This window comes from Panulirus ornatus, chromosome 3 (genome assembly GCF_036320965.1).
Source record: "Panulirus ornatus isolate Po-2019 chromosome 3, ASM3632096v1, whole genome shotgun sequence".
Lineage (NCBI taxonomy): Eukaryota > Metazoa > Arthropoda > Malacostraca > Decapoda > Palinuridae > Panulirus > Panulirus ornatus.
In genome coordinates this window covers 71,395,928-71,419,953 of record NC_092226.1, presented here as the reverse complement: position 1 = coordinate 71,419,953, position 24,026 = coordinate 71,395,928, and the positions used below count along the sequence as shown (strand labels likewise).

General features: G+C 43.1%; 3 protein-coding genes across 5 annotated transcripts in view; all 3 read right to left on the bottom strand.

The window, feature by feature from the left end:
- The window catches only part of LOC139763300 (uncharacterized), a 46,472-nt gene extending 39,280 nt beyond the window's left edge, over positions 1-7,192 (bottom strand). Inside the window, exons 1-2 of one of the 3 annotated variants that reach the window (XM_071689303.1) lie at positions 7,177-7,192; positions 2,828-2,945 (exon numbers count right to left, since the gene is read on the bottom strand). The gene's annotated coding sequence lies outside the window, so the exon portion shown is untranslated. Of the gene's footprint in view, positions 1-2,827; positions 2,946-3,530; positions 3,657-3,927; positions 4,027-7,176 lie in introns of those variants that run through there. The other 2 variants (XM_071689314.1, XM_071689292.1) reach the window with 2 other exon arrangements.
- Positions 7,193-8,794: 1,602 nt separating this feature from the next.
- Positions 8,795-12,432, bottom strand: LOC139763310 (apolipoprotein D-like). Its single transcript, XM_071689335.1, has 5 exons — positions 12,280-12,432; positions 11,070-11,263; positions 10,519-10,732; positions 9,792-9,952; positions 8,795-9,464 (listed from the first exon to the last, which is right to left on the bottom strand). Exons 1-5 carry the CDS (start codon positions 12,311-12,313, stop codon positions 9,243-9,245), a joined length of 825 nt encoding a protein of 274 aa, XP_071545436.1. The 5' UTR covers positions 12,314-12,432; the 3' UTR covers positions 8,795-9,242.
- Positions 12,433-13,307: 875 nt separating this feature from the next.
- LOC139759602 (uncharacterized) lies at positions 13,308-19,666 on the bottom strand. The gene is made up of 5 exons (XM_071681914.1): positions 17,444-19,666; positions 16,655-16,827; positions 16,106-16,319; positions 15,124-15,284; positions 13,308-14,665 (listed from the first exon to the last, which is right to left on the bottom strand). Exons 1-5 carry the CDS (start codon positions 17,604-17,606, stop codon positions 14,342-14,344), a joined length of 1,035 nt encoding a protein of 344 aa, XP_071538015.1. The 5' UTR covers positions 17,607-19,666; the 3' UTR covers positions 13,308-14,341.
- Between the last annotated feature and the right edge of the window lie 4,360 nt (positions 19,667-24,026).

Sequence of the window (24,026 nt, the reverse complement as noted above, 5' to 3'; positions counted from 1 at the left end):
CCATGGAAGCGGAAGTGGATCATAGGGTGGGGGAGGGGGCGAAAATTTTGGGAGCCTTGAAAAATGTGTGGAAGTCGAGAACATTATCTCGGAAAGCAAAAATGGGTATGTTTGAGGGAATAGTGGTTCCAACAATGCTGTATGGTTGCGAGGCGTGGGCTATGGATAGAGATGTGCGCAGGAGGATGGATGTGCTGGAAATGAGATGTTTGAGGACAATGTGTGGTGTGAGGTGGTTTGATCGAGTAAGTAACGTAAGGGTAAGAGAGATGTGTGGAAATAAAAAGAGCGTGGTCGAGAGAGCAGAAGAGGGTGTTTTGAAATGGTTTGGGCACATGGAGAGAATGAGTGAGGAGAGATTGACCAAGAGGATATATGTGTCGGAGGTGGAGGGAACGAGGAGAAGAGGGAGACCAAATTGGAGGTGGAAAGATGGAGTGAAAAAGATTTTGTGTGATCGGGGCCTGAACATGCAGGAGGGTGAAAGGAGGGCAAGAAATAGAGTGAATTGGAGTCATGTGGTATACAGGGGTTGACGTGCTGTCAGTGGATTGAAGCAAGGCATGTGAAGCGTCTGGGGTAAACCATGGAAAGCTGTGTAGGTATGTATATTTGCGTGTCTGGACGTGTGTATGTACATGTGTATGGGGGGGGGGGGGGTTGGGCCATTTCTTTCGTCTGTTTCCTTGCGCTACCTCGCAAACGCGGGAGACAGCGACAAAGTATAAAAAAAAAAAAAAAAAAAAAATATATATATATATATATATATATATATATATATATATATATATATATATATATATGCAAGAGTCCTGGAAAGAGGGGCAAGTATGAAGTCTGTTGGGGATGAGAGAGCTTGGGAAGTGAGTCAGTTGTTGTTCGCTGATGATACAGGGCTGGTGGCTGATTCATGTGAGAAACTGCAGAAGCTGGTGACTGAGTTTGGTAAAGTGTGTGGAAGAAGAAAGTTAAGAGTAAATGTGAATAAGAGCAAGGTTATTAGGTACAGTAGGGTTGAGGGTCAAGTCAATTGGGAGGTGAGTTTGAATGGAGAAAAACTGGAGGAAGTGAAGTGTTTTAGATATCTGGGAGTGGATCTGTCAGCGGATGGAACCATGGAAGCGGAAGTGGATCATAGGGTGGGGGAGGGGGCGAAAAGTTTGGGAGCCTTGAAAAATGTGTGGAAGTCGAGAACATTATCTCGGAAAGCAAAAATGGGTATGTTTGAAGGAATAGTGGTTCCAACAATGTTGTATGGTTGCGAGGCGTGGGCTATGGATAGAGTTGTGCGCAGGAGGATGGATGTGCTGGAAATGAGATGTTTGAGGACAATGTGTGGTGTGAGGTGGTTTGATCGAGTAAGTAACGTAAGGGTAAGAGAGATGTGTGGAAATAAAAAGAGCGTGGTTGAGAGAGCAGAAGAGGGTGTTTTGAAATGGTTAGGGCACATGGAGAGAATGAGTGAGGAAAGATTGACCAAGAGGATATATGTGTCGGAGGTGGAGGGAACGAGGAGAAGAGGGAGACCAAATTGGAGGTGGAAAGATGGAGTGAAAAAGATTTTGTGTGATCGGGGCCTGAACATGCAGGAGGGTGAAAGGAGGGCAAGGAATAGAGTGAATTGGAGCGATGTGGTATACAGGGGTTGACGTGCTGTCAGTGGATTGAATCAAGGCATGTGAAGCGTCTGGGGTAAACCATGGAAAGCTGTGTAGGTATGTATATTTGCGTGTGTGGACGTGTGTATGTACATGTGTATGGGGGGGGGGGTTGGGCCATTTCTTTCGTCTGTTTCCTTGCGCTACCTCGCAAACGCGGGAGACAGCGACAAAGTATAAAAAAAAAAAAAAAAAATATATATATATATATATATATATATATATATATATATATATATATGTATACATAACATCCAGGTGGAACCACAAATAACGAGAAAAAGTGAGATGTCATGGTGTTCATCAAGTGCTCAATTATTTCGGATATTCGTTCAGCCCACCGTCCATGAACTAAACATCACACAAAGATCATTTTGAATCTACTTGAAATACGAGGTGTAAATGTACCGCGAAATACGAATGCAGAGAGCAATTACATAAATACGAAAGAAAATTGCCTAAGAAAAAAAAAAAAGTTTTGCAAACACAAGAACACTAACCTTCACGCCTGTCGAAGGTGCCCCAACTACTGGTTATTTATACTGTGGTCAACTGGTCCAACACCACCCTTCCCAAACCCCCGTGGAATAAACGAAAACGGGAACCCATAAGAGAAAACGTCAACAGACTCGGTCTATATTAGGAGAGACCAATCTATATTTCTCCATCCCTATCCACAAGTATGAACCGGTATGTCACACACCCTTGACGCAGACCTGCCCTCTCCAAGATCCACTCACTCCTACTACCAGAACACACCTCTTCCTGACGTGGTAAACATTTCACGCTTTACTTAAGCTTCATTCACCTCATATATCACCATCAACTTCGCCTTGGTTTCCCTAACAACAATAATATGCTTTTTACCAGACCTATGTATGATATACAATGTCTCTTTAATATATATATATATATATATATATATATATATATATATATATATATATATATATATATATATAATATAATTATATATATATATATATATATATATATATATATATATATATATATATATATATATATATATATATATATATATATATATATATATCGTAGAGGAATAAATACTTTTTCGATCGCTTAACATTACAGATGATGATTGCCTGAAATAACACACATACAATAATCTACACCTTTATACATATACCTTCTGAATGACGACTTACCATTTGCTTCGTGTACCTGCCCCTTCCAGCTGTTGGCATTGCTTTCTTCTTGTTTTTCACAGGACAGAGCAAAAACACCCATCACACGGTCCCTCCCGTGATGACTGCCTACACCATCCTGGGAAGAAAAGATAGTCATACATCACAAGGAGGCAAAGGTATTAATATCCAGTACCAGAAAACAAAGTGTTATCAGACCGCTATTTGTCAACACTATATTCAGTGTGTGTAACAACATTGATCATCATAATAATGCATCTTCCACTGGTGAATATAGTAACATTTCTACTCTACCCATTGACAGTGAACTACGTGTAATAAGCCCTCATCTATCCACGGACAATGAACAACATAAGTCCTCATCTACCCACTAACATTGAACTACATGAAACAAGTCCACAAAATAATTTACTGTAAGGAGGAGAGGAAATAACCAATTAAACATAACTAATCTAAAGAAATATTTCAAATGTGCATCAATAAATGAATGTTAAATATAGGTCAGTGTATTAACATTTACGAAGCGATAAAGTCACCCCATTCTACATGCTAATGTCAAGTTGATAACCTCATATTAATTCTAAAGTAACTAGTTTTCTGTACTAGAAATGGCTTTCCAACAGATTCTAGTTTTGTATTTAACAAAGAAAGCGAACATGACAACAATAAATTGTAGCACTATATAATTCGCTAAAGCACATACACTGTTAACGGTGCAAACGAACACAATCAGATGTTAAGAGTTGATAACACCACTTCTGCGACCGCTCGCTGCCGTGGCCGAAGCGACAAGCCTTAGGCTGGCCACGCACTAGCAGACACACTCCCGACTCTTGTCTCAATAATGGCATCCTAGGAACGGGCGATCACTGCCAAAAAAGCCCTTGCCAAAGCTCGGACCTGGCGAATCTTGACACACACACACACACAAATGCGGAAGACATTGATAGAGTAAATAACCCTAAACCAGCCAGCCAGTAGCTCACGCCATCGAAATGTTTTGGTCGGCGCCATGATAAGTCACTCCTTTCTAACGACTTTTCGGTAATATGTCGTAAATATACGTCAAGTTTTTCCGCGTCACGTCATTGATAACTTACTGACTATATGCTCGAGCTTAGAAGAAGAATCACGGGCCACACATCATGTAGTTAAGGGCCCGACGCTGCCCGCGAGCCGCTGCGTAGGTTGTTTATACTGCGCAGATGCGTCTATTGATGCGCAAAGCCTATCATTTTGCGCCTATCATATTGCCATGCGTCGCGCAGGCATTCATTACATCACCAAAAACATAATCTATGGTATCGTCATGAGGTTTCCAAAGTCATTTTACACTTCCCAGTAATTTCTTATTTCTCATGTAACGACTTTGAGGTAACGGTAGTTATTACTTTTTTATTTTCATCAGTGACTTAATGAGATGAAAATGTCGCGGTAAATGAGCCAGCTAATACAATACAACAGTCAGGCATATTCTCTACTGTTATAAGGTCAAGGAAAAGGTATTCAACATTTTTTTTCCAGGGCCGGCGATGAAATGTAACTAATATTTCTACACCAGAGAAAATGGTCACTTTTGAACTGGTATAATATGGGTTTCGTGGCTCCTAGGTTTGTGAATTTCAAACATTCATTCTCGTTCATCCATATCATTAAAATTCCCTTACACACATACACATAATAAGATGACTGAGGACATGGTTAATACAGACAACATACATAAATCTAAAAGATTTCTATGATATTAGTAAATGTTCATCAAGAGATGGGGCCCCTTGAGTATAAATTCTCCTCCCCGTACAGTACAAATAGGTAATTAATAATCAAAAATGTTCTGTTTACTTGAAGTTATTTACTTGATATTTTATCAGGGAGGAGACTAAGGGGCTTCGTCACTCCCCTAGTCCCTTCCTAAGGAAGACGTGTCATCATCCTCTTGTGTCGACGTATAAATCTGAGCTAATAAGCCACTGGACAATAATGGTGAGGAAAATGAGGAGTATTTACAGCTCTGTCACTCAAGAATGATTCATGGTATCGCGTCTCAACCAATCGATTCCACTCTTAAGTTGAAGAAAATAATAACGTTTAAGCCAGTTCTTATGAAAAAAATTCTCTCTTCAGAGGAATTCATCCTTTTCCTGCTGCTGGAAGTAGCGCATCTTAGGCTGCATGAACCCCTGGGAGGAAGATCCTGGACTAGAACAATCACAAATAAATAATATAACATTGTCCATGCAGTCTCTCCTCCCACACCAAGCCTCCCTAATCTCATCACACTCTATCATTCTCTACAGTCCTCAACAACTCATCTTCTTGTCATCTGTCTCAAATATGTTTTATATCAATCAATATGTAAACAACTAGACAATTAAAGTGGCTTAGTGTACGCTAAGCATTACAGTTTTTGTTCTGGATTTAGAGAATGGGACACAACAATGACTATTACAAAATGTATTTTGGGCCCAGAAAATTCTTATAAAACAAAATGTATTTTGAGGCCCAGAATATTCTTTTAGAATGTCCAGTCATTTATTCACGTCATATTTTCTCTTGGATTGTTGTCTTTCCTTCCCATTGGTGGGTTAAGATCTTAAGATATATCTGAAATATTTCACTAGTCGGAAGAACTATAACTAACAAAGACCAAAGCTTTAAAATGCCATGACTTTCGGAACCAGAAATCGACCTTAGGTGATGACGAGGAAATTAATCAAATCTATGATTTGTAGAAATTAGCAAAATAGGGGATGAAGAATACTTCCCACGTATTCCCTGCGTGTCGTAGAAGGCGACTAAAAGGGGAGGGAGCATGAGGCTGGAAATCCTCCTCTCTCATTTTTTTTTTCTTTTTTTTTAATTTTCCAAAAGAAGGAACAGAGGGGGGCCAGGTGAGGATATTCCACAAAGGCCCAGTCCTCTGTTCTTAACGCTACCTCGCTAATGCGGGAAATGGCGGATAGTTTAAAAGAAAGAAAAAGAAAGCAAAATCTTAATTAACACACAAAAGATCGTCAAGAATAAACCAACCTTTAATTAGACTTAACAAGTTGATGAGCTTGGTTGAAAGGCTACGTTATCATGATGTCACTAGTCATATTACCATGATGTTACAGCTGTCACATCACAGCCATCACAACACTTTGTCACAGCCTATACTAGAGCTCCACGTCACACAGTCAATACTACAGCGGCACGTCATAATCTTTACCACAAAACTGTCACAGTCAATACTGTAATATCACGTCACAGTCAATGCTACAGCACCACGTCCCGGTCAATACTGCAGTACATCACAGTCAGTATTCCATTACCACGTAACAGTCAATACTACAGTACCACGTCACAGTCAATACTGCAGCACCACGTCACAGTCTATGACTGCACCACATTACAGTCAATACTAGAGTACTGCGTCAAAGATAGTACTGCAGAACCACGTCACAGTCTATGACTGCACCACATTGCAGTCAATACTACAGTACTGCGTCAAAGGCAGTACTGCAGAACCACGTTACAGTCTAATTGTAGCACCATGTCACAATCAATAGCAAAGCACCACGTCAATCAGTGCTGCAGGACCACGTTACAGCACTGTAACTACGTCACGGCCAATACCAGAATACTACGAAACAGTCAATACAACAGCACCACGTCACAGTCAATAGCACCACAGTCAGTACTACAATACAACGTCAGGGTCAGTACTACAGCACATTACAGTCAATACTACTGCATCATGTCATCTAATTCTACAGAAACAGGTCAAAGTCAACACTACAGTATCACGTCACAGTCAAAATACAGTACCAAATCACAGTCCTCACGGCAGCATCACGTCACAGTCTATAGCACTATACCATGTCACGATATTACAGCTTCACATCACAAGTCAGTAACACATCGGGTTACAGTTGGTACCACAGTACCATTGCAGTACCACGCCACAGTCAATGGTATGTCACCGGGTCATAATCAATTCGACATCCCTACCGTGTGGGGTCAACTTGCACTTCACACACGTACGTGGACGAGACAAATGTCCCATCACGTCACACCGTCATGTAACTATGACCAGTGCACGAGCCATGATCCAGCCAGCAGGGTACTATCGCGTCCTACTCAGTGTCGCGTTGCCAATCAGCCACCACGTCCCAATCAGCACCATCATGGGATCATCACGACCCAGTCAACACCTAAGCATCAACACCACAAAATGTGCACCACGTCCCTTACAACACCACAGCAACACTAGCGTTGTATCATCAACAGAACACACATAAATCACCCCACCTTTGCACCCAAACACACCCACCCACACACACACACACACACAGATCAGTTCTTGCCTGTTTTGCTGACGACTCTGAGGATGACCCGTGGTTCGACACCCGGCAGGAGCAGCAGCAACAGCAGCAGCAGGTGCTGCGGTCGACAGGAGGAAGGGAGTGGCACAGGCAGGAGGTGGGCGAACCTCACAGTTACATATTGATCGGAGCAGAAGCCCTCGGGAGCAAACCTGCGCCGGCCACAAGACAAAACGAGAATCCTGTCACGAGCTCTCGAGTCCTCTTTTTCCCGAGCGGTGGCGGGAGCTTGGGCTCGAAACGTCTCTAGTTTTCCTATGCGCCATAACGAGATCACACACTCTCATAAGTAAAACTGAAATCAACATTTAAAGCTGAAAACTCTGGATTATCATGATTTTATAAGTTGTTTTGAGGTCCCAAGTGGAATACACCTTTGCTCGTTAAATCTACTCTTTTTTGGGTTGACTTTCGAAGATTTGATCAGGTAAATGAAAGAATGACATTACAATTACCAATTCTTTGTCTACCAGTCAAATGACTTTGTTTACCGATGTGACGGGTTATCAGTTTCAATTCTGTCCTTACAGTTAACAGACGCAACATAGGAAAATTATTTAATTTGGCATCAGTGTCTTCCAAACACTGTGTCCAATGCTTTGTTTCGCCGTGAGACCGTATCAGATTACCATATCATATATACATTTCTTAATCATTGTTTTGATGCCAAACAATTTAGCGTAAAATTAATACTACTTAAATCTTCGTGTTATTTCGTTTAACTTGGGTCAAACTTTCGTAACACATTCGTTCAAGTTTTCATTACCTAAGTATAGAACTCATTTTGCAGTTTGTGTTATCCATCTTAAACAAATATTCACATTTATTCTTGCCATATGTTTTGATGATATGTAAAGCTTCCGTGTCGTCTGGGGTTGCTCTCATTGAACAAAATATCAAGGACTACATTATCCAACATCCATCTTAGGGTATGGGTCAAACTTAAAGGTGAACATTCATAACTTTAGACAAAAGCTCAAAATATAAGCTATTTTTTCTTTTGTTGATGACGGAAATATATTCGTTCCTTACCGCTCCTTTCTTTAGTTTTGATCATATAATTTACTGATTAAAGACAGATTATTAGTTCTCAATTTGACTAGGTTATGCTCCTGCATTATGTCTCAAAGTTCAAGGGACGTGTTAATACACCTTCGCTTCCCTCGTTGGATGCTTATGTTGAGGCGCTGACATAGAAAGCTGGCTGCTGCTCTCCCGTCCATGGTTGATTTTGATTGCCGGGAAAGACATGGGAATGCTTCCAATAAGATCTTAGTATCTCGTGACCAAATGAGACAAAAAAAAAGGGACTATGATTTTCGGACCTCATGATCTATTATTACACGAAAGTGCACTTGGGAACTTTTCGTGTTTCATTTTCCCCGTGGACTCATAGGAATATCTTGATCACGCGCAAAATTGTGATTCTTTCCAATATATATATATATATATATATATATATATATATATATATATATATATATATATATATATATATATATATATTCTAACACCTAAATGAGGTATATCACAGTTGTTAGTTGATTTCCTTTAGATATAGATTTATACACTAGTGTAACAGGTGCAAAAACGTAACGACCTTCATGCAGTAATGTATTTCATATCAACAGAATTACAAGCGTCATTCCTCTGTAGAGGAAGTATACGACATGCTCTGCAGAGTTACAATTCCACAATCCGTGTCTTCTGTGGAAAATTTTGTTTAACGTAGTTTTTAGTTGACTGACGGCGGAGGGAAGTGGCTGGCAGTCAGTGGCAGAGGGAAGTGGCCAGCCGTCAATGGCAATCAACGCTTCAGACTCAAGTCTCTCACTTAGTGGAAGTTTGGATGTTGTGTAGCCGTGGGGGTTGTGTAGTGAGGTCCTCGCCTGCTAGGTGTAGGTGTAGTGGTGAGGGCCATTACCTCCTGGTGTAGGCGTGGTAGTCGTGAGTAGCAGCAAGCTGCTAGTGTAGTATTGAAGTCAACGCCTCCTTAAAACAGCCGCTTCCCACAGCATCGAAGTGCACCAGGACGACTCCCTCGCTCGCTACTCCCTGTCGGGGAGTTTCTGGTGGAAGTACTCCTCCGCCTTTTCTTTTGTGTCCAGGCTCACGAGGTCCTCGTTGTCTATCATCCCTAAGACGTTGATCCCACTGTCGTCAATCTTGATGTTGTAGTCGACTTCGTCTAGGCTCGGGCAGTTGGATTGGTCGATGGGGCTCATATGTTTGATGTCGATGTCGAACTCCTCCGCCAATTTGGTTTCCAGCTTTTTATGGAGTAGAAAGAGAGTGGGATGAGATGTCGTACTGGTAGATGATTACGTTATGATTTGTATATTGGTGAAAGAAAACGAGGATCATTATGTGAGGGGTACTTAAATATAATCATATATGAAACACGATAACATAATTTTGAATAGGATTTGGATACCAGCAATGATGACACAAGACGGACAAATGACATTCCTAATTTTAAGAGTTATATGTCAATTCCTTCCTTGATTCATCTGACTATTAGGTCCAATTACCTCATTCATCTTTTCCATCGTAGGAAACTCATACACCTCATCCACTTACTCATCGAGGTGACTCACCTGTCTCATAAGATCCTCTGAGAGACTGGTGTCGCGGGCGAGGATGGTAGCGGACACCCTCTTGAACAACATCCACGACTGGCACTCGACGTCGACGGCGTACGTGTCGTAGTCTGTGTCGACTATGGTGAAGGAGGTCTCCATAAGATCGTCCACCATGTCTGCCGGTTCATCAGAGGGCGTCAGTGCCACTGGACAGTGTGAGTGAACATCAACAGACGTTATGAAAAACACACACACACACTCTCTCTTTCTCTCTCTACTTGTCCTCACATTTCAGCAACGGAGACGAGAGACCATCTCTCCTGTGTCTCTAGGGACCTCAAAAGCACAAGTTGTGAGAGGAAGTCATGAGATCAACAAAGGAGGAAGGAAGATAGCTGCATCGTATGGATCTTTTTTTTTGTGTGTGTTTGTGACCCGGAGCCACGTAATTCTTACTGAAAAATCATCCAGCAAGCTCAAGATTTCAATGGATTTCACGACATACTCTCTTCTTCGTTCTTGAATCCGTTTCGGTCATTCTTTTTGTCATAAATTCTTCCTCTAACCTCCACTATCTTACATCTTTGGTTTGGGTTATCTCCCTTTCCCTGTTTGGTTTGGGTTATCTCCCTTTCCCTGTTTGGTTTGGGCTATCTCCCTTTCCCTGTTTGGTTTGGGTAATCTCCCTTTCCCTGGGGTCATCAATTTCTCTAAGAGTCTCTCACGCTCGCTAGTTACTTACTGCCTTCCCAATTGAGCTTCATTTTGGCGGGGACGCTAGGGCTGAAGTGTAGTAAGCCTTCCATCCTGATGGTGGTTGTGAAGGAGGTCAGGTCGGCCAAGATGGGAGTGCGGGTCTCCGTCACAAGGAACGTGTCGTCCCGCAGCATGAAGTTGTTGCTCATACACCTGCTCGAAGTCTTGAGCTTCTTCAGCACGTACCACGTCCCATTGAACTGTTGGGGAAAAGTTTGGTAAGCTGGCGTGAAGAAAGCATGGTCAGCTGCCCTGGTGACTGGCTTGTTAAAGCAGATTGAACTGCCCTGGTGGCTGGCTTGTTAAAGAAACATTCACTCACGTATCTCTTGAGTATCAAGGAGAAATCTGGGGTTAGCAAAGTGCATTTGGATGAACGAGGAAAGGAAGACTTATGATGACCTTCGCTGGGAGAGGGATTAGGTGGGTCTCTAAGACCTTCGAGATGGTTATGGAGGTTCCTTGAGTGACTTAAAAGGAATTATGGTCTGAAAAGAATCATAAAGACCCATTAGGGTGGATGGTCAAGTTACTTACCCTAACTGGATCAAAGTCTTGCATGGGCTTGATGGAGGTACATTTACCCCATTGGAGCTGGTGGGCGTCTGCCGTCTCCAAGACGACCGTCAGCACTGTCAGGACGACCGTCAGCGCCACCAAGCCGGACCTCTCTGCCATGCCACTCATGATGGTTGATGCTCCTCCTTCTGTCACTCGAGACCCACAGTAACCTAACGAGTCAAATGGTAGTTACCATCACGTTAACATAGTCGACATCAATGATAAACCACACTGTTTGAAAGAGTGACAGACAAACTAAACGCCCTCAGAATTCCTTCCTTCACTACTTTCGGGTAAGGAAAACAAGGCTAATTCTAGATACCGTTCATCTACTCCACCCTAAACTACGCCTCACCTTCTTGGTCATCCTCTCCGTCAAAGAGCAAACGTAACAGACTTACGAACCACAGAAAAGAAAGAGCACTCAGAACAATCACCGGCTGCTGAGCGACCATAAGTACTTAGAATCTACACAAAATAACTATATTCCTCCCACTATAGTCGTACCTTGGCATTCAGTTCTATGCAACAGCACTGGATTCTCTTCATTCAAGCCACTCCTTAACTAACAATTAAGAAATGACAATCAGAGGATGATGGTTACCATTGTCCAAATGATGGCATATTTCATACTCCTTTCCATCACTCACACTCAACACTGAGGCAATACACTGCTGGACATGGGTTCTAAAGTTCGTAAAACTCACCATTTAGGGAATAGTCTATTGAACATGGCCTCTAAACCTCTCAGCACTGAATGCTAAGGAGGCCACCATACACTGTTGGACATGGGTTCTACAGCTCGTACCACTCACGACCTAGGCAATACACCATCGGACATGGATTCTACCACTCCTTGCACTCAACACATGCCATACACCTTTAACCTCAGACCACTCACACACCAGGACAGAAACGCATCATCTCACTGGCCTACAGTTCTCCAAATTCTCTCCTCAGTTTAAACAGTTTTCGGACGGGTTAGACCTGCCTCAGACGCAACGATTGTACCAGTGGTAATTACCATTGATGCCTATTGGTGTGATATAATACATACTCATACAGACTTGGTGTCCTCACAAACACACTCAGTCCCACGCCACACCGTTCATATCCTCAGCTGAACCTAGGCACCTACCCACGGGGGACTGAAGGAACAGGCGCTTGAGCAGCACCAACGTCTTACCTGAACACGAAGAGACTTCAGCAACGAGTGACATGCTCAAGCCGCAGCCGGCTTTATATATACCCCCTGGGTCAGCTGGGCGGATCGGACGTAAACACTGGTTCCGGCGTGGCTTCCGTGTGGCTCCGTGGGTCGGTCATCTTCACGGAGCAGTGGGTTCAGGACGCTTGCTCCAGTACTCCTCTCCGCCACGGGAGGAGACGCTGCCGGAGAGGACAACATGTACGTTACCCTGTTAGACGTAATGGCTATGAGTTAATGGTTGTTAAGCCCAGGAGGCACGTGTGACTGGAAACTACAGACGACTATCTTGTATTCTGTCCTGGATATCCCATGTCACAAGACGAGCAGCTTTTTTAAGATTCTTCCATTGTTCGTGGATGATGATTAGCAGGATCTGCTGTTTTATACATTTCCTTATCCAACTTTTCGAGAGAAAAGATTTCTGCTATGGTTTCATTATTAACGACTTAATTGCCGTATTCCATAAGTAACGAGCCACTTAACTGGCTAATACTTCGAGGATAATTACCCTATTCTTTACGAGGGTCGTCCGCTATTTTTAGCAGTATGTACTCCAAGATTAACGTGTATAATTGGTCTCTAGATTAATAGCTTAATTGCTTCTACGCAGATTTGCGAATGCTTACCTCTCACGCGAGGGGCAATGGAGGGGAGGAATTGATCACCACTCTCATAATTTGCGAGTCTGACACACGAATATATTTCATTATCTCCACGACTGTTGTGTTGACTAACGTGACGAGCAGAACCGAAAGGCGCCTGGAATATCATACGTCTGTGATCAATATGTGTTAAAGACTCTCTCTCTCTCTCTCTCTCTCTCTCTCTCTCTCTCCTCTCTCTCTCTCTCTCCCTCTCTCTCTCTCTCTCTCTCTCTCTCTCTCTCTCTCTCCAAATCTGGATCAGTCAAAACAGACAAATTATACACATCCCAGGTAATTTTCTTTTGTTTCCTCTTGGGTCAACATTTATATGATTGCATAAAGGTTAGATATAAATCTTAATAAGCTTCGTGCTATGATTTATTTCAAATTAAAAGAATTACATATACACTTCTTCTTTTCAAAAGAAATATACGACAGTTGAGTCGTAAGTCCATAAATTTTTTGGTCTTCTGTGGAAACTGTTTTATTTAGTTTTGCGTTGATTGACGGCAGAGGGAAGTGGCTAGTCGTCAGTGGCGGAGGGAAGTGGCCAGCCGTCAGTGGCAGAGGGAAGTGGCTACCCGTCAGGGCAGAGGGAAGTGGCCAGCCGTCAGTGGCAATCAATGCTTCGGGCTCACTTCTCTGTAGTGCTGAGGCTGGAGTGAGGGGTTTGGATGTTGCGTAGCCACAACCTAATTGTGTTGGGGTTTCGTGAGGTCCTCGCCTGCTGGTGTTAAGTGTAGTAGTTAGGTCATTGTTTGCTAGTGTAGATGTGGTAATGAGGTCGTTTGTTAGAGTAGATGTAATCGAGAGGTCGTAATTTACTAGTGTAGGTGTAGTAATGAGGTCGTAACCTAGTAACGTAGGTGTAATGAGGTCGTAACCTAGTAACGTAGGTGTAATGAGATCGTAATCTATTAACGTAGGTGTAATGAGGTCGTAACCTAGTAACGTAGATGCAATGAGGTCGTATCCTAGTAACGTAGGTGTAATGAGGTCGTAACCTAGTAACGTATGTGCAATGAGGTCGTAACCTAGTAACGTAGGTGTAATGAGGTCGTAACCTAGTAACGTAGATATGATAAGTCGTAATCTAGTAACGTAGGTGTGATAAGGTCGCAACCTAGTAATCAAGGCGTAACGAGGTCTTACGTAACCAAGTAACGTAAGTGTAATCTGGTCGTAACCTAGTAACATAGATCTGATAAGGTCGTAACCTAACGACGTAGGTATACTACGGCCGTAACCCAGTAACGTAGATGTAACAAAGGTCGTAACCATTAGTGTAGACGTAACTAGGTCGTCATCTAGTACTGTAGGTGTAGTTAGTTAGGTCGTCACCTGGCCTGGCGACTGTCGCACCTCCTCCAGCATCCTGACACCGTGCAGCGCAATCAGACGTCTGCTTCCTCCTCCTCCTCCTCCGCCTCCTGGTCTTTTTCCGGGAGCGTCTCGTTGAAGTATTGCTCCGCCTTCTCTTTGGTGTCTAGCTTCTGCAGCTCCTCCTCCCTCTCCATGCCCAGGAGGTTGAGTCCGTTCTCGTCAATCTTGATGTTGTAGTCGACTTCGTCCGGCGTGAAGCAGTTGGAGTGGTCGATCGTGTCCATGTATCTGGTGTCGACATCGAAGTCCTCGCTAATTTCTTCTCCAGCTGTGTGGGTGTGTTTTTGGGGGGAAGGAGAGAATAGTGTGAAGTGAGGATGGGAGGTTCGTATTGGCTGATGATGATGATATGATTTCTATAAATGAATGCTATAATGGACATGGTATAGAAATTCTTATATAGACGTATGTGCTATCCTGTATAGGATCTGCCTCTTAAGATTTGATGGTCATATAGATATGCAATCCTGTTCCATAGTTGCCTCCAGAGGTCTGAGCTTAGAGTTTATTATAGTCCATCACGCGAATGGATGAATGACATCCTTACTCATGAATGATTTATGTCAGATACTTACTTACGTCACTGATTGATTCATTGGATCAAACTTGACTCATTTCGCCTTCCCCATCACAATATCTGACCTCATCCAATCTCTCCGTCACGGAGGAGGAGGAACTCACCCCACGAACTTACTCATCTTGGCAAATCGTCGCATTCATCCCGCGCGAGTCAAGTCACCAATCTTCACTCACTCGAATCACCGACCTCCACTTACGCCTCGAAGTGACTCACCTCTTCGATGCGGCCTTCTGGTAGACTAGGTTCGCGGGCGAGGATGGTAGCGGACACCCTCTTGAACAACATCCAAGACTGGCACTCGACGTCGACGGCGTACGTGTCGTAGTCTGTGTCGACTATCGTGAAGGAGGTCTTAATGAACTCGTCCAACAGGTCTGCCGGTGCATCAGTGGTAATTAAAGCTCGTTAACCTTTCACGATCTGATTAGAAACACACTCACACTCTCACACTCACTCAACTCACACTCACTCAAACTCACAATGGATCAACTGAGACTGAGGATCGTCTCTTTTGACTCCCTGGAGCTGCTGCTCACACGGTTCTCTCAGGCTATCGCACCCAAGTATCGCCAGGCAACAGCTACTGTAGGTGGTGACCAAACCATCGTATTCCATGGGATGATCCAAGTTGCTCGGGGCTCGCAATATGAACAAGGTCCACCGGTGACCCAGACCTCCTTGAGTCAATGATCGTATTACGGCGATACGTAGAAAGACAATATGCCTTATGTATCTGCCTTCCTAGAGGTGTTTCTTTATGTTATATATCGATTTCTTTGTCATCTAACTTTATGATGAAAAAGGAAAAAAGCTCCGAGAGAAGCCTTGGTCAAAGTTAGTGGCGTGTATGAAAAAAAAAAAAAGGGTTCCCCCAGACAGGGCACTTCAGAATCACTTTTGCGAGGAGGCCATGAGATCAACACAAGAGGAAGGAAGGGAGCTGCATCATATGGCGCCTTTGTTTACTAGAACTAAGTTACTTCTAACTACCTATTCATGCAATAAGTGTAAAACTTCAAAGGCCAGTCTTCAATGTGATTCATAACACTTTCTTCCCGGCAGTGTATTCTGTTCTCACCTTTCATTTGATAATGTTATATTTCTTACCATTAATATCTTCCAATTATCATTACTCTGACTATTGAGTTCATTTCTCACCCTCTGAGAATGTGTCACGTTCCTCCCCTTTACTTACTGCCTTCCCAGTTGAGTTCCATCTTGGCTGGCTGGCTGGGGCTGAAGTGTAAGTAGCCCTCGTTGCTAACTGTGGCCCTGAAGGCGGTCAGGTCGGCCAAGATGGGAGTGCGGATCTCCGTCACCAGGAACTTGCCGTCTTGCAGGAGGAAGTTGGTGCTCATACACCTACTCGAAGTCTTGAGCTTCTTCAGCACGTACCACGTCCCATTGAACTGTTGGGGAAAAGCTTGGTAAGCTGGCGTGAAGAAAGCATGGTCAGCTGTCCTGGTGACTGGCTTGTTAAAGCAGATTGAACTGCCCTGGTGGCTGGCTTGTTAAAGGAATATTCACTCACGTATCTCTTGAGTATCAAGGAGAAATCTGGGGTTAGCAAAGTGCATTTGGATGAACGAGGAAAGGAAGATTTATGATGACCTTCGCTGGGAGAGGGACTAGGTGGGTCTCTAAGACCTTCGAGATGGTTATGGAGGTTCCTTGAGTGACTTAAAAGGAATTATGGTCTGAAAAGAATCATAAAGACCCATTGGGCTGGAGTCAAGTTACTTACCCTCTCTGGATCAAAGTCTTGCATGGGCTTGATGGAGGTACACGATCCCCATTGGAGCTGGTGGGCGTCTGCCATCTCCAAGACCCCCGTCAGCACTGTCAGGACGACCGTCAGCGCCACCACGCTGGACCTCTCTGCCATGCCACTCATGGTTGATGCTCCTCCTTCTGTCACTATGGATCCACGGGAACCAAATTTGTCTCGTGGTGATTTCGATCAAGTTACGATGGTCGACATAAACCTAACTACACTTCATGAGAGAAATATTTGCCCCTTATGTATACCAAACCACCTAAACAACCCGAATGGATCTATCAAAGGTTCTGAGCTGGTGTTAGTTAATGACGGACAATCAAGGAATGTCAGTCAGGGAATGACAGTGGCCACTGTCCAAATCCTATGGCAAAATATCTGGTAATTCCTTCGTCTGTTTCTTATACTCAAGTGTGAGGCATGAATTCCACACCTCCTTGTACTCAACACTAAGACAATCCACTGTTGAGACCTCAAATCACTCACACACCAGGACAAAACCACATTTTCCCTTAAACTTAAAGTTTGTATCATAGGTAACTTCCTTTCATCTGCTCAAGTTGTATTTCCAGTGTATTTGTACACCAGTGCGACATACTCGTATGACATACCCCTCACCATTATACAGTATACTTCTATAGCCATTATATTCTCACTCGTATACCCAGACCCACAACACACCAGTCACATCACCAGCCGTACCTAGTTATGTACACAGGAAATGAGGGAGGTCCCTATGGGAGTCCTGCTTCTCACCTGAATACGAAGAGCACTCAGCACCGAATGAGACGCCCTGGTCCACGCCTGCTTTATATACCCTCTGGTTAACTGGGCGGAACGGACGTAAACAGCCGTTCCGTTCCATGGTCCCGCAGGTGGCTCCTCCAACACTCATTAGTGGTATGAGAAATGTTGACATCTTGGATGTAATGGCTGTCCAGGGATTGTCATGCCAGGTGGTATAGTGGCTGAAGGTCAGGTCAGAACGACCAAGCGGTTCGCTACGACTATAGCAAAGTGATGGGCGGTCGGGGCTGCTAGATTAGCAAGCTGGTTACAAAATGCTTTGTCTAGACTTCTTAAACAGACGAGAGGGAGACAGCAGGGGATGGTACGTTCCGTTCGAGGACAGCTGATAATTAGCATTGTGTGAACGCATCCTAATGTCTCTCTTAGTCACCTCCAGTTCAGAAAAGTCATTAAGACAGTTGTTTATCGAAAGCAGAGTTGATGAGTTAGTACACGTGAAGTTGGCAGGATTCTTATGGTGGTGACGTAGATACGTGAAGTGTGACGGGTATCCTGCGAGAGATGTACGTGGCTGGCCGGGTCTCATGGAGCTTCTACAGGAGGTAGAGACGTGCAGAGGTCTTGAGTTAGTGGACGATTGCCGTTTCTACTCTGTGCTGCAGGTAGACACGGCTATCAGACCCGTTGTTCAAGCTGCTTATCCAGTAAGGCGATGGCGATGCTCCATGCGAATCCTGCCGAAGAGTCTGTGCGATCTGGGAAAACACAGACCACCTACCAGAGGGTAAGCGGCTAATGACGATGGAGAAACCCATGAGTTCCTGGAACCTGGTAGTCACAATGGTTAAGTCTACTGTATCACCAGTGACTCAATTGCGAACACGTGAGCCGCGTTGCCTGCAAGCACGAGTGACTTTCGAAGAGTGTCTGTGAGAAGTAGAGTTCACAGATTCGTGTGTTACAGCTTGAGTCGTATGAGGGAAGTAGATTATCAATTTCCAGCATCAAGCGCCATCGATCTCCTTTATGAATTTGAGATCTGACAATATATCAATTTTCTCAAGAGTAGAGACAGAAATGTCTCCTCCATAAAGGTGATTTTCATCTGATTAATTGTTTGATTAATTGAATAATTATTGAATTGATTGTTGCTCATTTTGTGGTACGTGAGCAGACTGTGTGACATCAATGACCCACTATTGGTTATTCAAGTTGTGTTCTCGCGACTTTATTTGTTTATCTGTCATATCCTCTCTTCTGTGTATCTCTCGTTCTCGTCTCTACGAGAAATTTTCATTCTTATCTTATCTACTTGTGACTTGGTTATCCTTTGATGTTTTTATATAATATCTACCTATTCCTTTCTCTCTCTCTCTGAACTGGTGGCTGAAAGCTTTAAAAAAAGGAGTTACTGGTGTCCAAATACGTATCTAATTAAAACAGCTTTCCAAAGACATCAAAACCTATTATTCAAAGCATCAATCTGTCTTTCTCTTTTCCGTAAATTTTGACAGATGAAAAAATATATGAATTTAAGGCTTCGGTTTTAATTTGTCCTTGGAAATTAGAATTCACTCCGTCCATCGTTGTCACGCAAGCGACTGTCAACAAACCACTTCCTCCTTCCTGCATGCAGCCTCCACCCTTCCGCCTCCTATGATGGCAACTGCTCTGAACTGATAATTAGTAACGATACGGCAGGTAACGCATTACCCCCACATGATAAAGCCAAGATAATCTCAAGGTTTTGTAGACAGAGGCATAAACTTTGAAGCGAAAGGTACGATACTCACTCTTTTACTGCACCCTCGAGAGACCACAGGATATATATATAATGTTAGTTCAGTCTTGGACAAAATGCTGGAGCAAAGTCGACGAGACACAAGGACGAATACAAAGAAGAGCAACAAAACTAGTTCATCCCTCAGACGTATGCCTTATGGAGACAGGCTGAAAGATCTAGAATTATTTACTTTAAAAAAAAGACAACTCACAGACTCTTCAGGTTCTACTGGATGTTTTCAAAATATTGGATGACTTCGAAAGCATAACAGACGACAATCGCTTCACATGAAAGAGATTCGTCAACAAGATAACAACATGATCTTAAAAAGAAGATGTAATGACGAGGTGGACAAAGGTTTTCTACTTTCGGCTGTAGAGTTGTACCACTGTGGAATAATCTACAACCAGAAGTTGTTAAGTGAAGGACAGACAATACCTTCAAATCAGGAATAAGAAAATCCTTTGGTAATATAATTCATCACTGAATCATCCTCATTAAGACGTAAAATGTACTCAAGTTTCGTAATTAGGAAATTACTTCTTTCTTTCCTGAAGTTTATAGATACTGCAGTACCGTAGGTGTAATGTCCAATACACACTTTCGCATAGAATTCCCAAGGCAGTATATTCTTTGTCATATAATACATGCTCCTTCTATCATTCCTGCTGCGTGCTGTCATCGAAGTGGGTAGTGGATGGAGAGCTGCCTTATAGCATCCATATCATACTGCCTCTACGCCTTATGATAAAGGTCTATCGTAGATAACATGTTACTATCCTTCAGGTAACCTCTCCTCTAACCATCAGGACTCCTGTCAATCCATCTTTTCCCACGTAACTCCTCCTGTAATGGTCGTCCAGGACCACAAGTGCCTCATGATCATGTTTAATAACACGGGGGCGAACCGAGTGGCCTTGGACGGCGGCCCCCACCGTCTCACAGACGACCAAACTGGGGCCCCCCTTCAAGTGGCCCAGGGACTCGGTTGATGTTTTGAGAACTTTGGTGGAAACTTGGCATATAATATGTTCACACACACACACACACACACACACACACACACGACTTACATTTAGCTTTTACGACCAAGTATTGACACTGTTGTCAACAACTCTGTTCTTCTGCCCTTCTTTCCTGACGTCATAGATCCACACACACACACACACACACACAGAGGCGCAGTGACAAAGGCCATTTCTATGGCCACCATGGTGTAACCTGGCACCACGTACGGCCATTGTCCGCTCTTATGTCACGTTCTGACCCATCCCCCTGGTCTCCTGGACACAATAGAGAGAGCAACAGGAGCAGCAACAGCAACACACGAGAACCTTGGGCACTCCGGCACTTTCCCAAACCGCCCGTTCATATCCCTCCCATATGGTGAACGTCCACGGTCAAAATTCCTTTTTGAGCATTTAGTACCCGTGAGTTGTGTATAATAAATAAACAATATCTCACCGACGTGTGTGTATAATGTATAATCAATATCTCACCCAGGTGTGTATAATGTATAATCAATATCTCACCCAGGTGTGTATAATAAATAATCAATATACCATCCAGGTGTGTATAATAAATAATCAATATACCATCCAGGTGTGTATAATGAATATTAATATCTCATCCAGATTTGTATAATGTATAATCATTATCTCTTAAGATCCATCTCTGGTCACTTCGTTGTACATTCACAAAATCTCTATATCACAATGTATATAAAAAGATCTGATTTTCCACCTTTCTCTATCCCAAATGGTCTCTTGTCCTCCTAGTTTACATGGAATAACTGAAATACTCATCAGGTCATGAATAACTGACTCATTGGTCAATTACGTTTATGATGACGTATTCCTTCCATCATTCATTCATTCATCGATCGACCTTGATCATCCTTCACCCTCTTTGTACACCGGAAACAATCGCTTCCTTCATCCCTTCATGTGATGTATGCGTTGCTCCTAACACTCAACCATACTCACCCCTCCCACACCCTCTACTCATCCACTCTCTATATAGAAGCACACTAAAGGCATTTGACCTTTATAACTATCCCTATTATAGCCATGACCTCTCTATCCAGTCATAGCTATATCCTCTCTATCCAGTCATAGCTATATCCTCTTTATCTAGTCATAGCCATAACCTCTTTATCCAGTCATAGCTATAACCTCTCTATCCAGTCATAGCCATATCCTCTCTATTCAGTCATAGCCATACCCTCTCTATCCAGTCACCCTCTGGTTCACCTCTCCACATAACCGCGTCACTGTCCAGTCCACATCAATGTCGATCGTGTGTCTATCCACCTACCCACTTCACTGCTGTGTTTCCTTATCCTTATGATATCTATAGATAATCGTAGATAGGGGGATGGTATGACCAACATTAATTTCTTTACTTCAGAGACTTTTCTCGCTATAGACAATAGCTGATGTCTTTTGTTGGATAAAACCCTGATGTTCGACTAATCATTTTTCATTTCAGTGTTTCATCTTCTCAAAAAAACGAGAGCGAATGAATCACTAACTTTATGATATGAAATAATTCCTTGTGTTCGATCAGTGTACGAAACTATAGACTTTTGAACTATTTTTCACAGACCTTCAGACGTAGAATAAATCTATCAAATATACTATACATAATCATTGCTATAGAAAATGCACAATAATGCTAATGCATGAATGAGTTCTTGACCTAATTTCAGTGTTTGTCTTCATCAGTGACTGAATAGAACGAAGGGAGATTGACTATGAAGTGCCACTTTGTGTGGTGTAGTGCTAACGATGTTAACCAGTCCAGCAGTAACTGAGTTATCTCATGCTGACGACAGTAAAGACTTTATTATATGAGTTATCTTTATTCTGGTCGTGTTGGTTATCGTTGGCAACTGTTTTATGGCTTTGTGGTTGTAGATGGCGTCTTTGTGGTCAAAGTCACCATCAGTGGCTTTGTAGCAGCAGTAGTAGTAGTGGTGGTGGTAGTCGTAGTAGTAGTGGTAGTCGTAGTAGTAGTGGTAGCAGTAGCAGAGTAATAGTAATAGTATAGTAGTAGTTGTAGTAGTAGGGGCAGTAGTAGTAGTAGTAGTAGTAGTAGCAGTAGAAATAGTATAGTAGTAGTGATGGTAGTAGTAGTAGTAGTAGTAGTAGTGGTAGTAGTAGTGGTAGTATGTATGTGGCTTTATCGTTGTGGTCACCTTGGTTGGGGTCTGTCGTGGTGGTGGCTGCATGTTGGCCGGTCCGTCGTGGTGGTGGTGTGTGTGTGTGAGGGCTGTGTTCATGCCACAAACCCCTCCTCACTGTCCTACACAGAATAACAATTATACTTGCAATGTTCCCTCCTTTACCCCAGTCTTTGTCAACACGAATTTCCAGGATTAATTGGCGGTTTTTTACTCTCAAATTACGGTCTAATTAGTGGCTTTTTACATCAACATTTTTTATTGTAACGAACGTGTAACGCAGGCTAAAATCTACTTCATTTGGACGGGTAGAAATGTGAGGAGTTTGGGGAACTGGTCTTCAAAATAATCTGTACTGCAGAACTGGACACTCAAGAAACACTGCAGTTCAACTGGAGGCGAAAGGCGAAGTAGCGGCTTTTAATCAATCAATTCTTGGGTATTAGTTGTGTTGTAGAATTCGGCTAAATTGTTCTTTTGTTATTACTCGTAGTTTAATTCGGTGTATTGGTGTTTTAAGGAGAGACACTGATTCCAATTCTGGAAGGCTTAAGACCTGTGGTTTACAATGGTATTGATTCTATACTATACACGAATGGTATGACTATACACGAATGGTATGACTATACACGAATGGTATGGACAGGTTTATTACAACTGCTTTCAAGGTCAAAGTCTCTGCCATAGGGAAGGGAAGGCAGTGAACAGTTCAACGGTGTCTTTAGAGTGAGGCAATGTCCAAGTTGTTGGTGGCAGGTTACCCAAGACCTATGAGATGGTAAGGCTTTTCCCTTTTTTAAGTCTATTGGTCAATCCTCAATCGTTACTGATAACCTGAAGGACATTTCTCACCCTCATGATTCACACTGACCCACCACGTCAGTGTGAATATAATTCCTACACCGTCCAATATACAACCAATCTATCAGGGTTTGTGTTAGACTTAGTCTGTCGATAGATCTATGACCCAACGGGTGCTCATAAACTTGACAGGATGCAATGCTGTCTCAAGGCCTTAGATCCATGGAGGCTCAAGGGACCTTGACGACAATGAGAGATCTTTAGTGACATCCGGATGGCACAGATAAGAAGGTTCCTGGAAGCTGGAGTCGGGCTACAAGAGGTCTACTTGGAAACGTAGCCACTTTCAGGAAAAAACCAGCAAAAAAGTTTTTGAAACGCACTGGAACATTAGGTTTACCTGGAAATGTAGCCACTTTTCAGGAAGATCCAACAGAGAAGTTCTTGAAACGCACTGGAACATTGGGTTTACCTGGAAACGTAGGAAGATCCAGCAGAGAAATTCTTGAAACGACTGGAATAATGGATATACCTTTCGTAAGTAGACTTCCAGGCGATCCCAATAACTTCCTGGAAATTGGCGCGAAGATATGAATTGCTTGGGAACAGATCCACTTCCAGGGAAAGACAACAAAGGAGTGTCCTGGAGAGTCTCCAGCTTGTGGTCTGAGCTGTCTGGAAATCCCGTGGAGCCACTAGGACACAGAAGGGGTTTGACTAGCGTATCGGGGGCAGTCGCGCTAGTACATGAGCACCGAGTTGAGGGCCCGGTCGGTACACCAGCACCAACTGGTCGTCCGCTTGTTACCATGTTATGACTG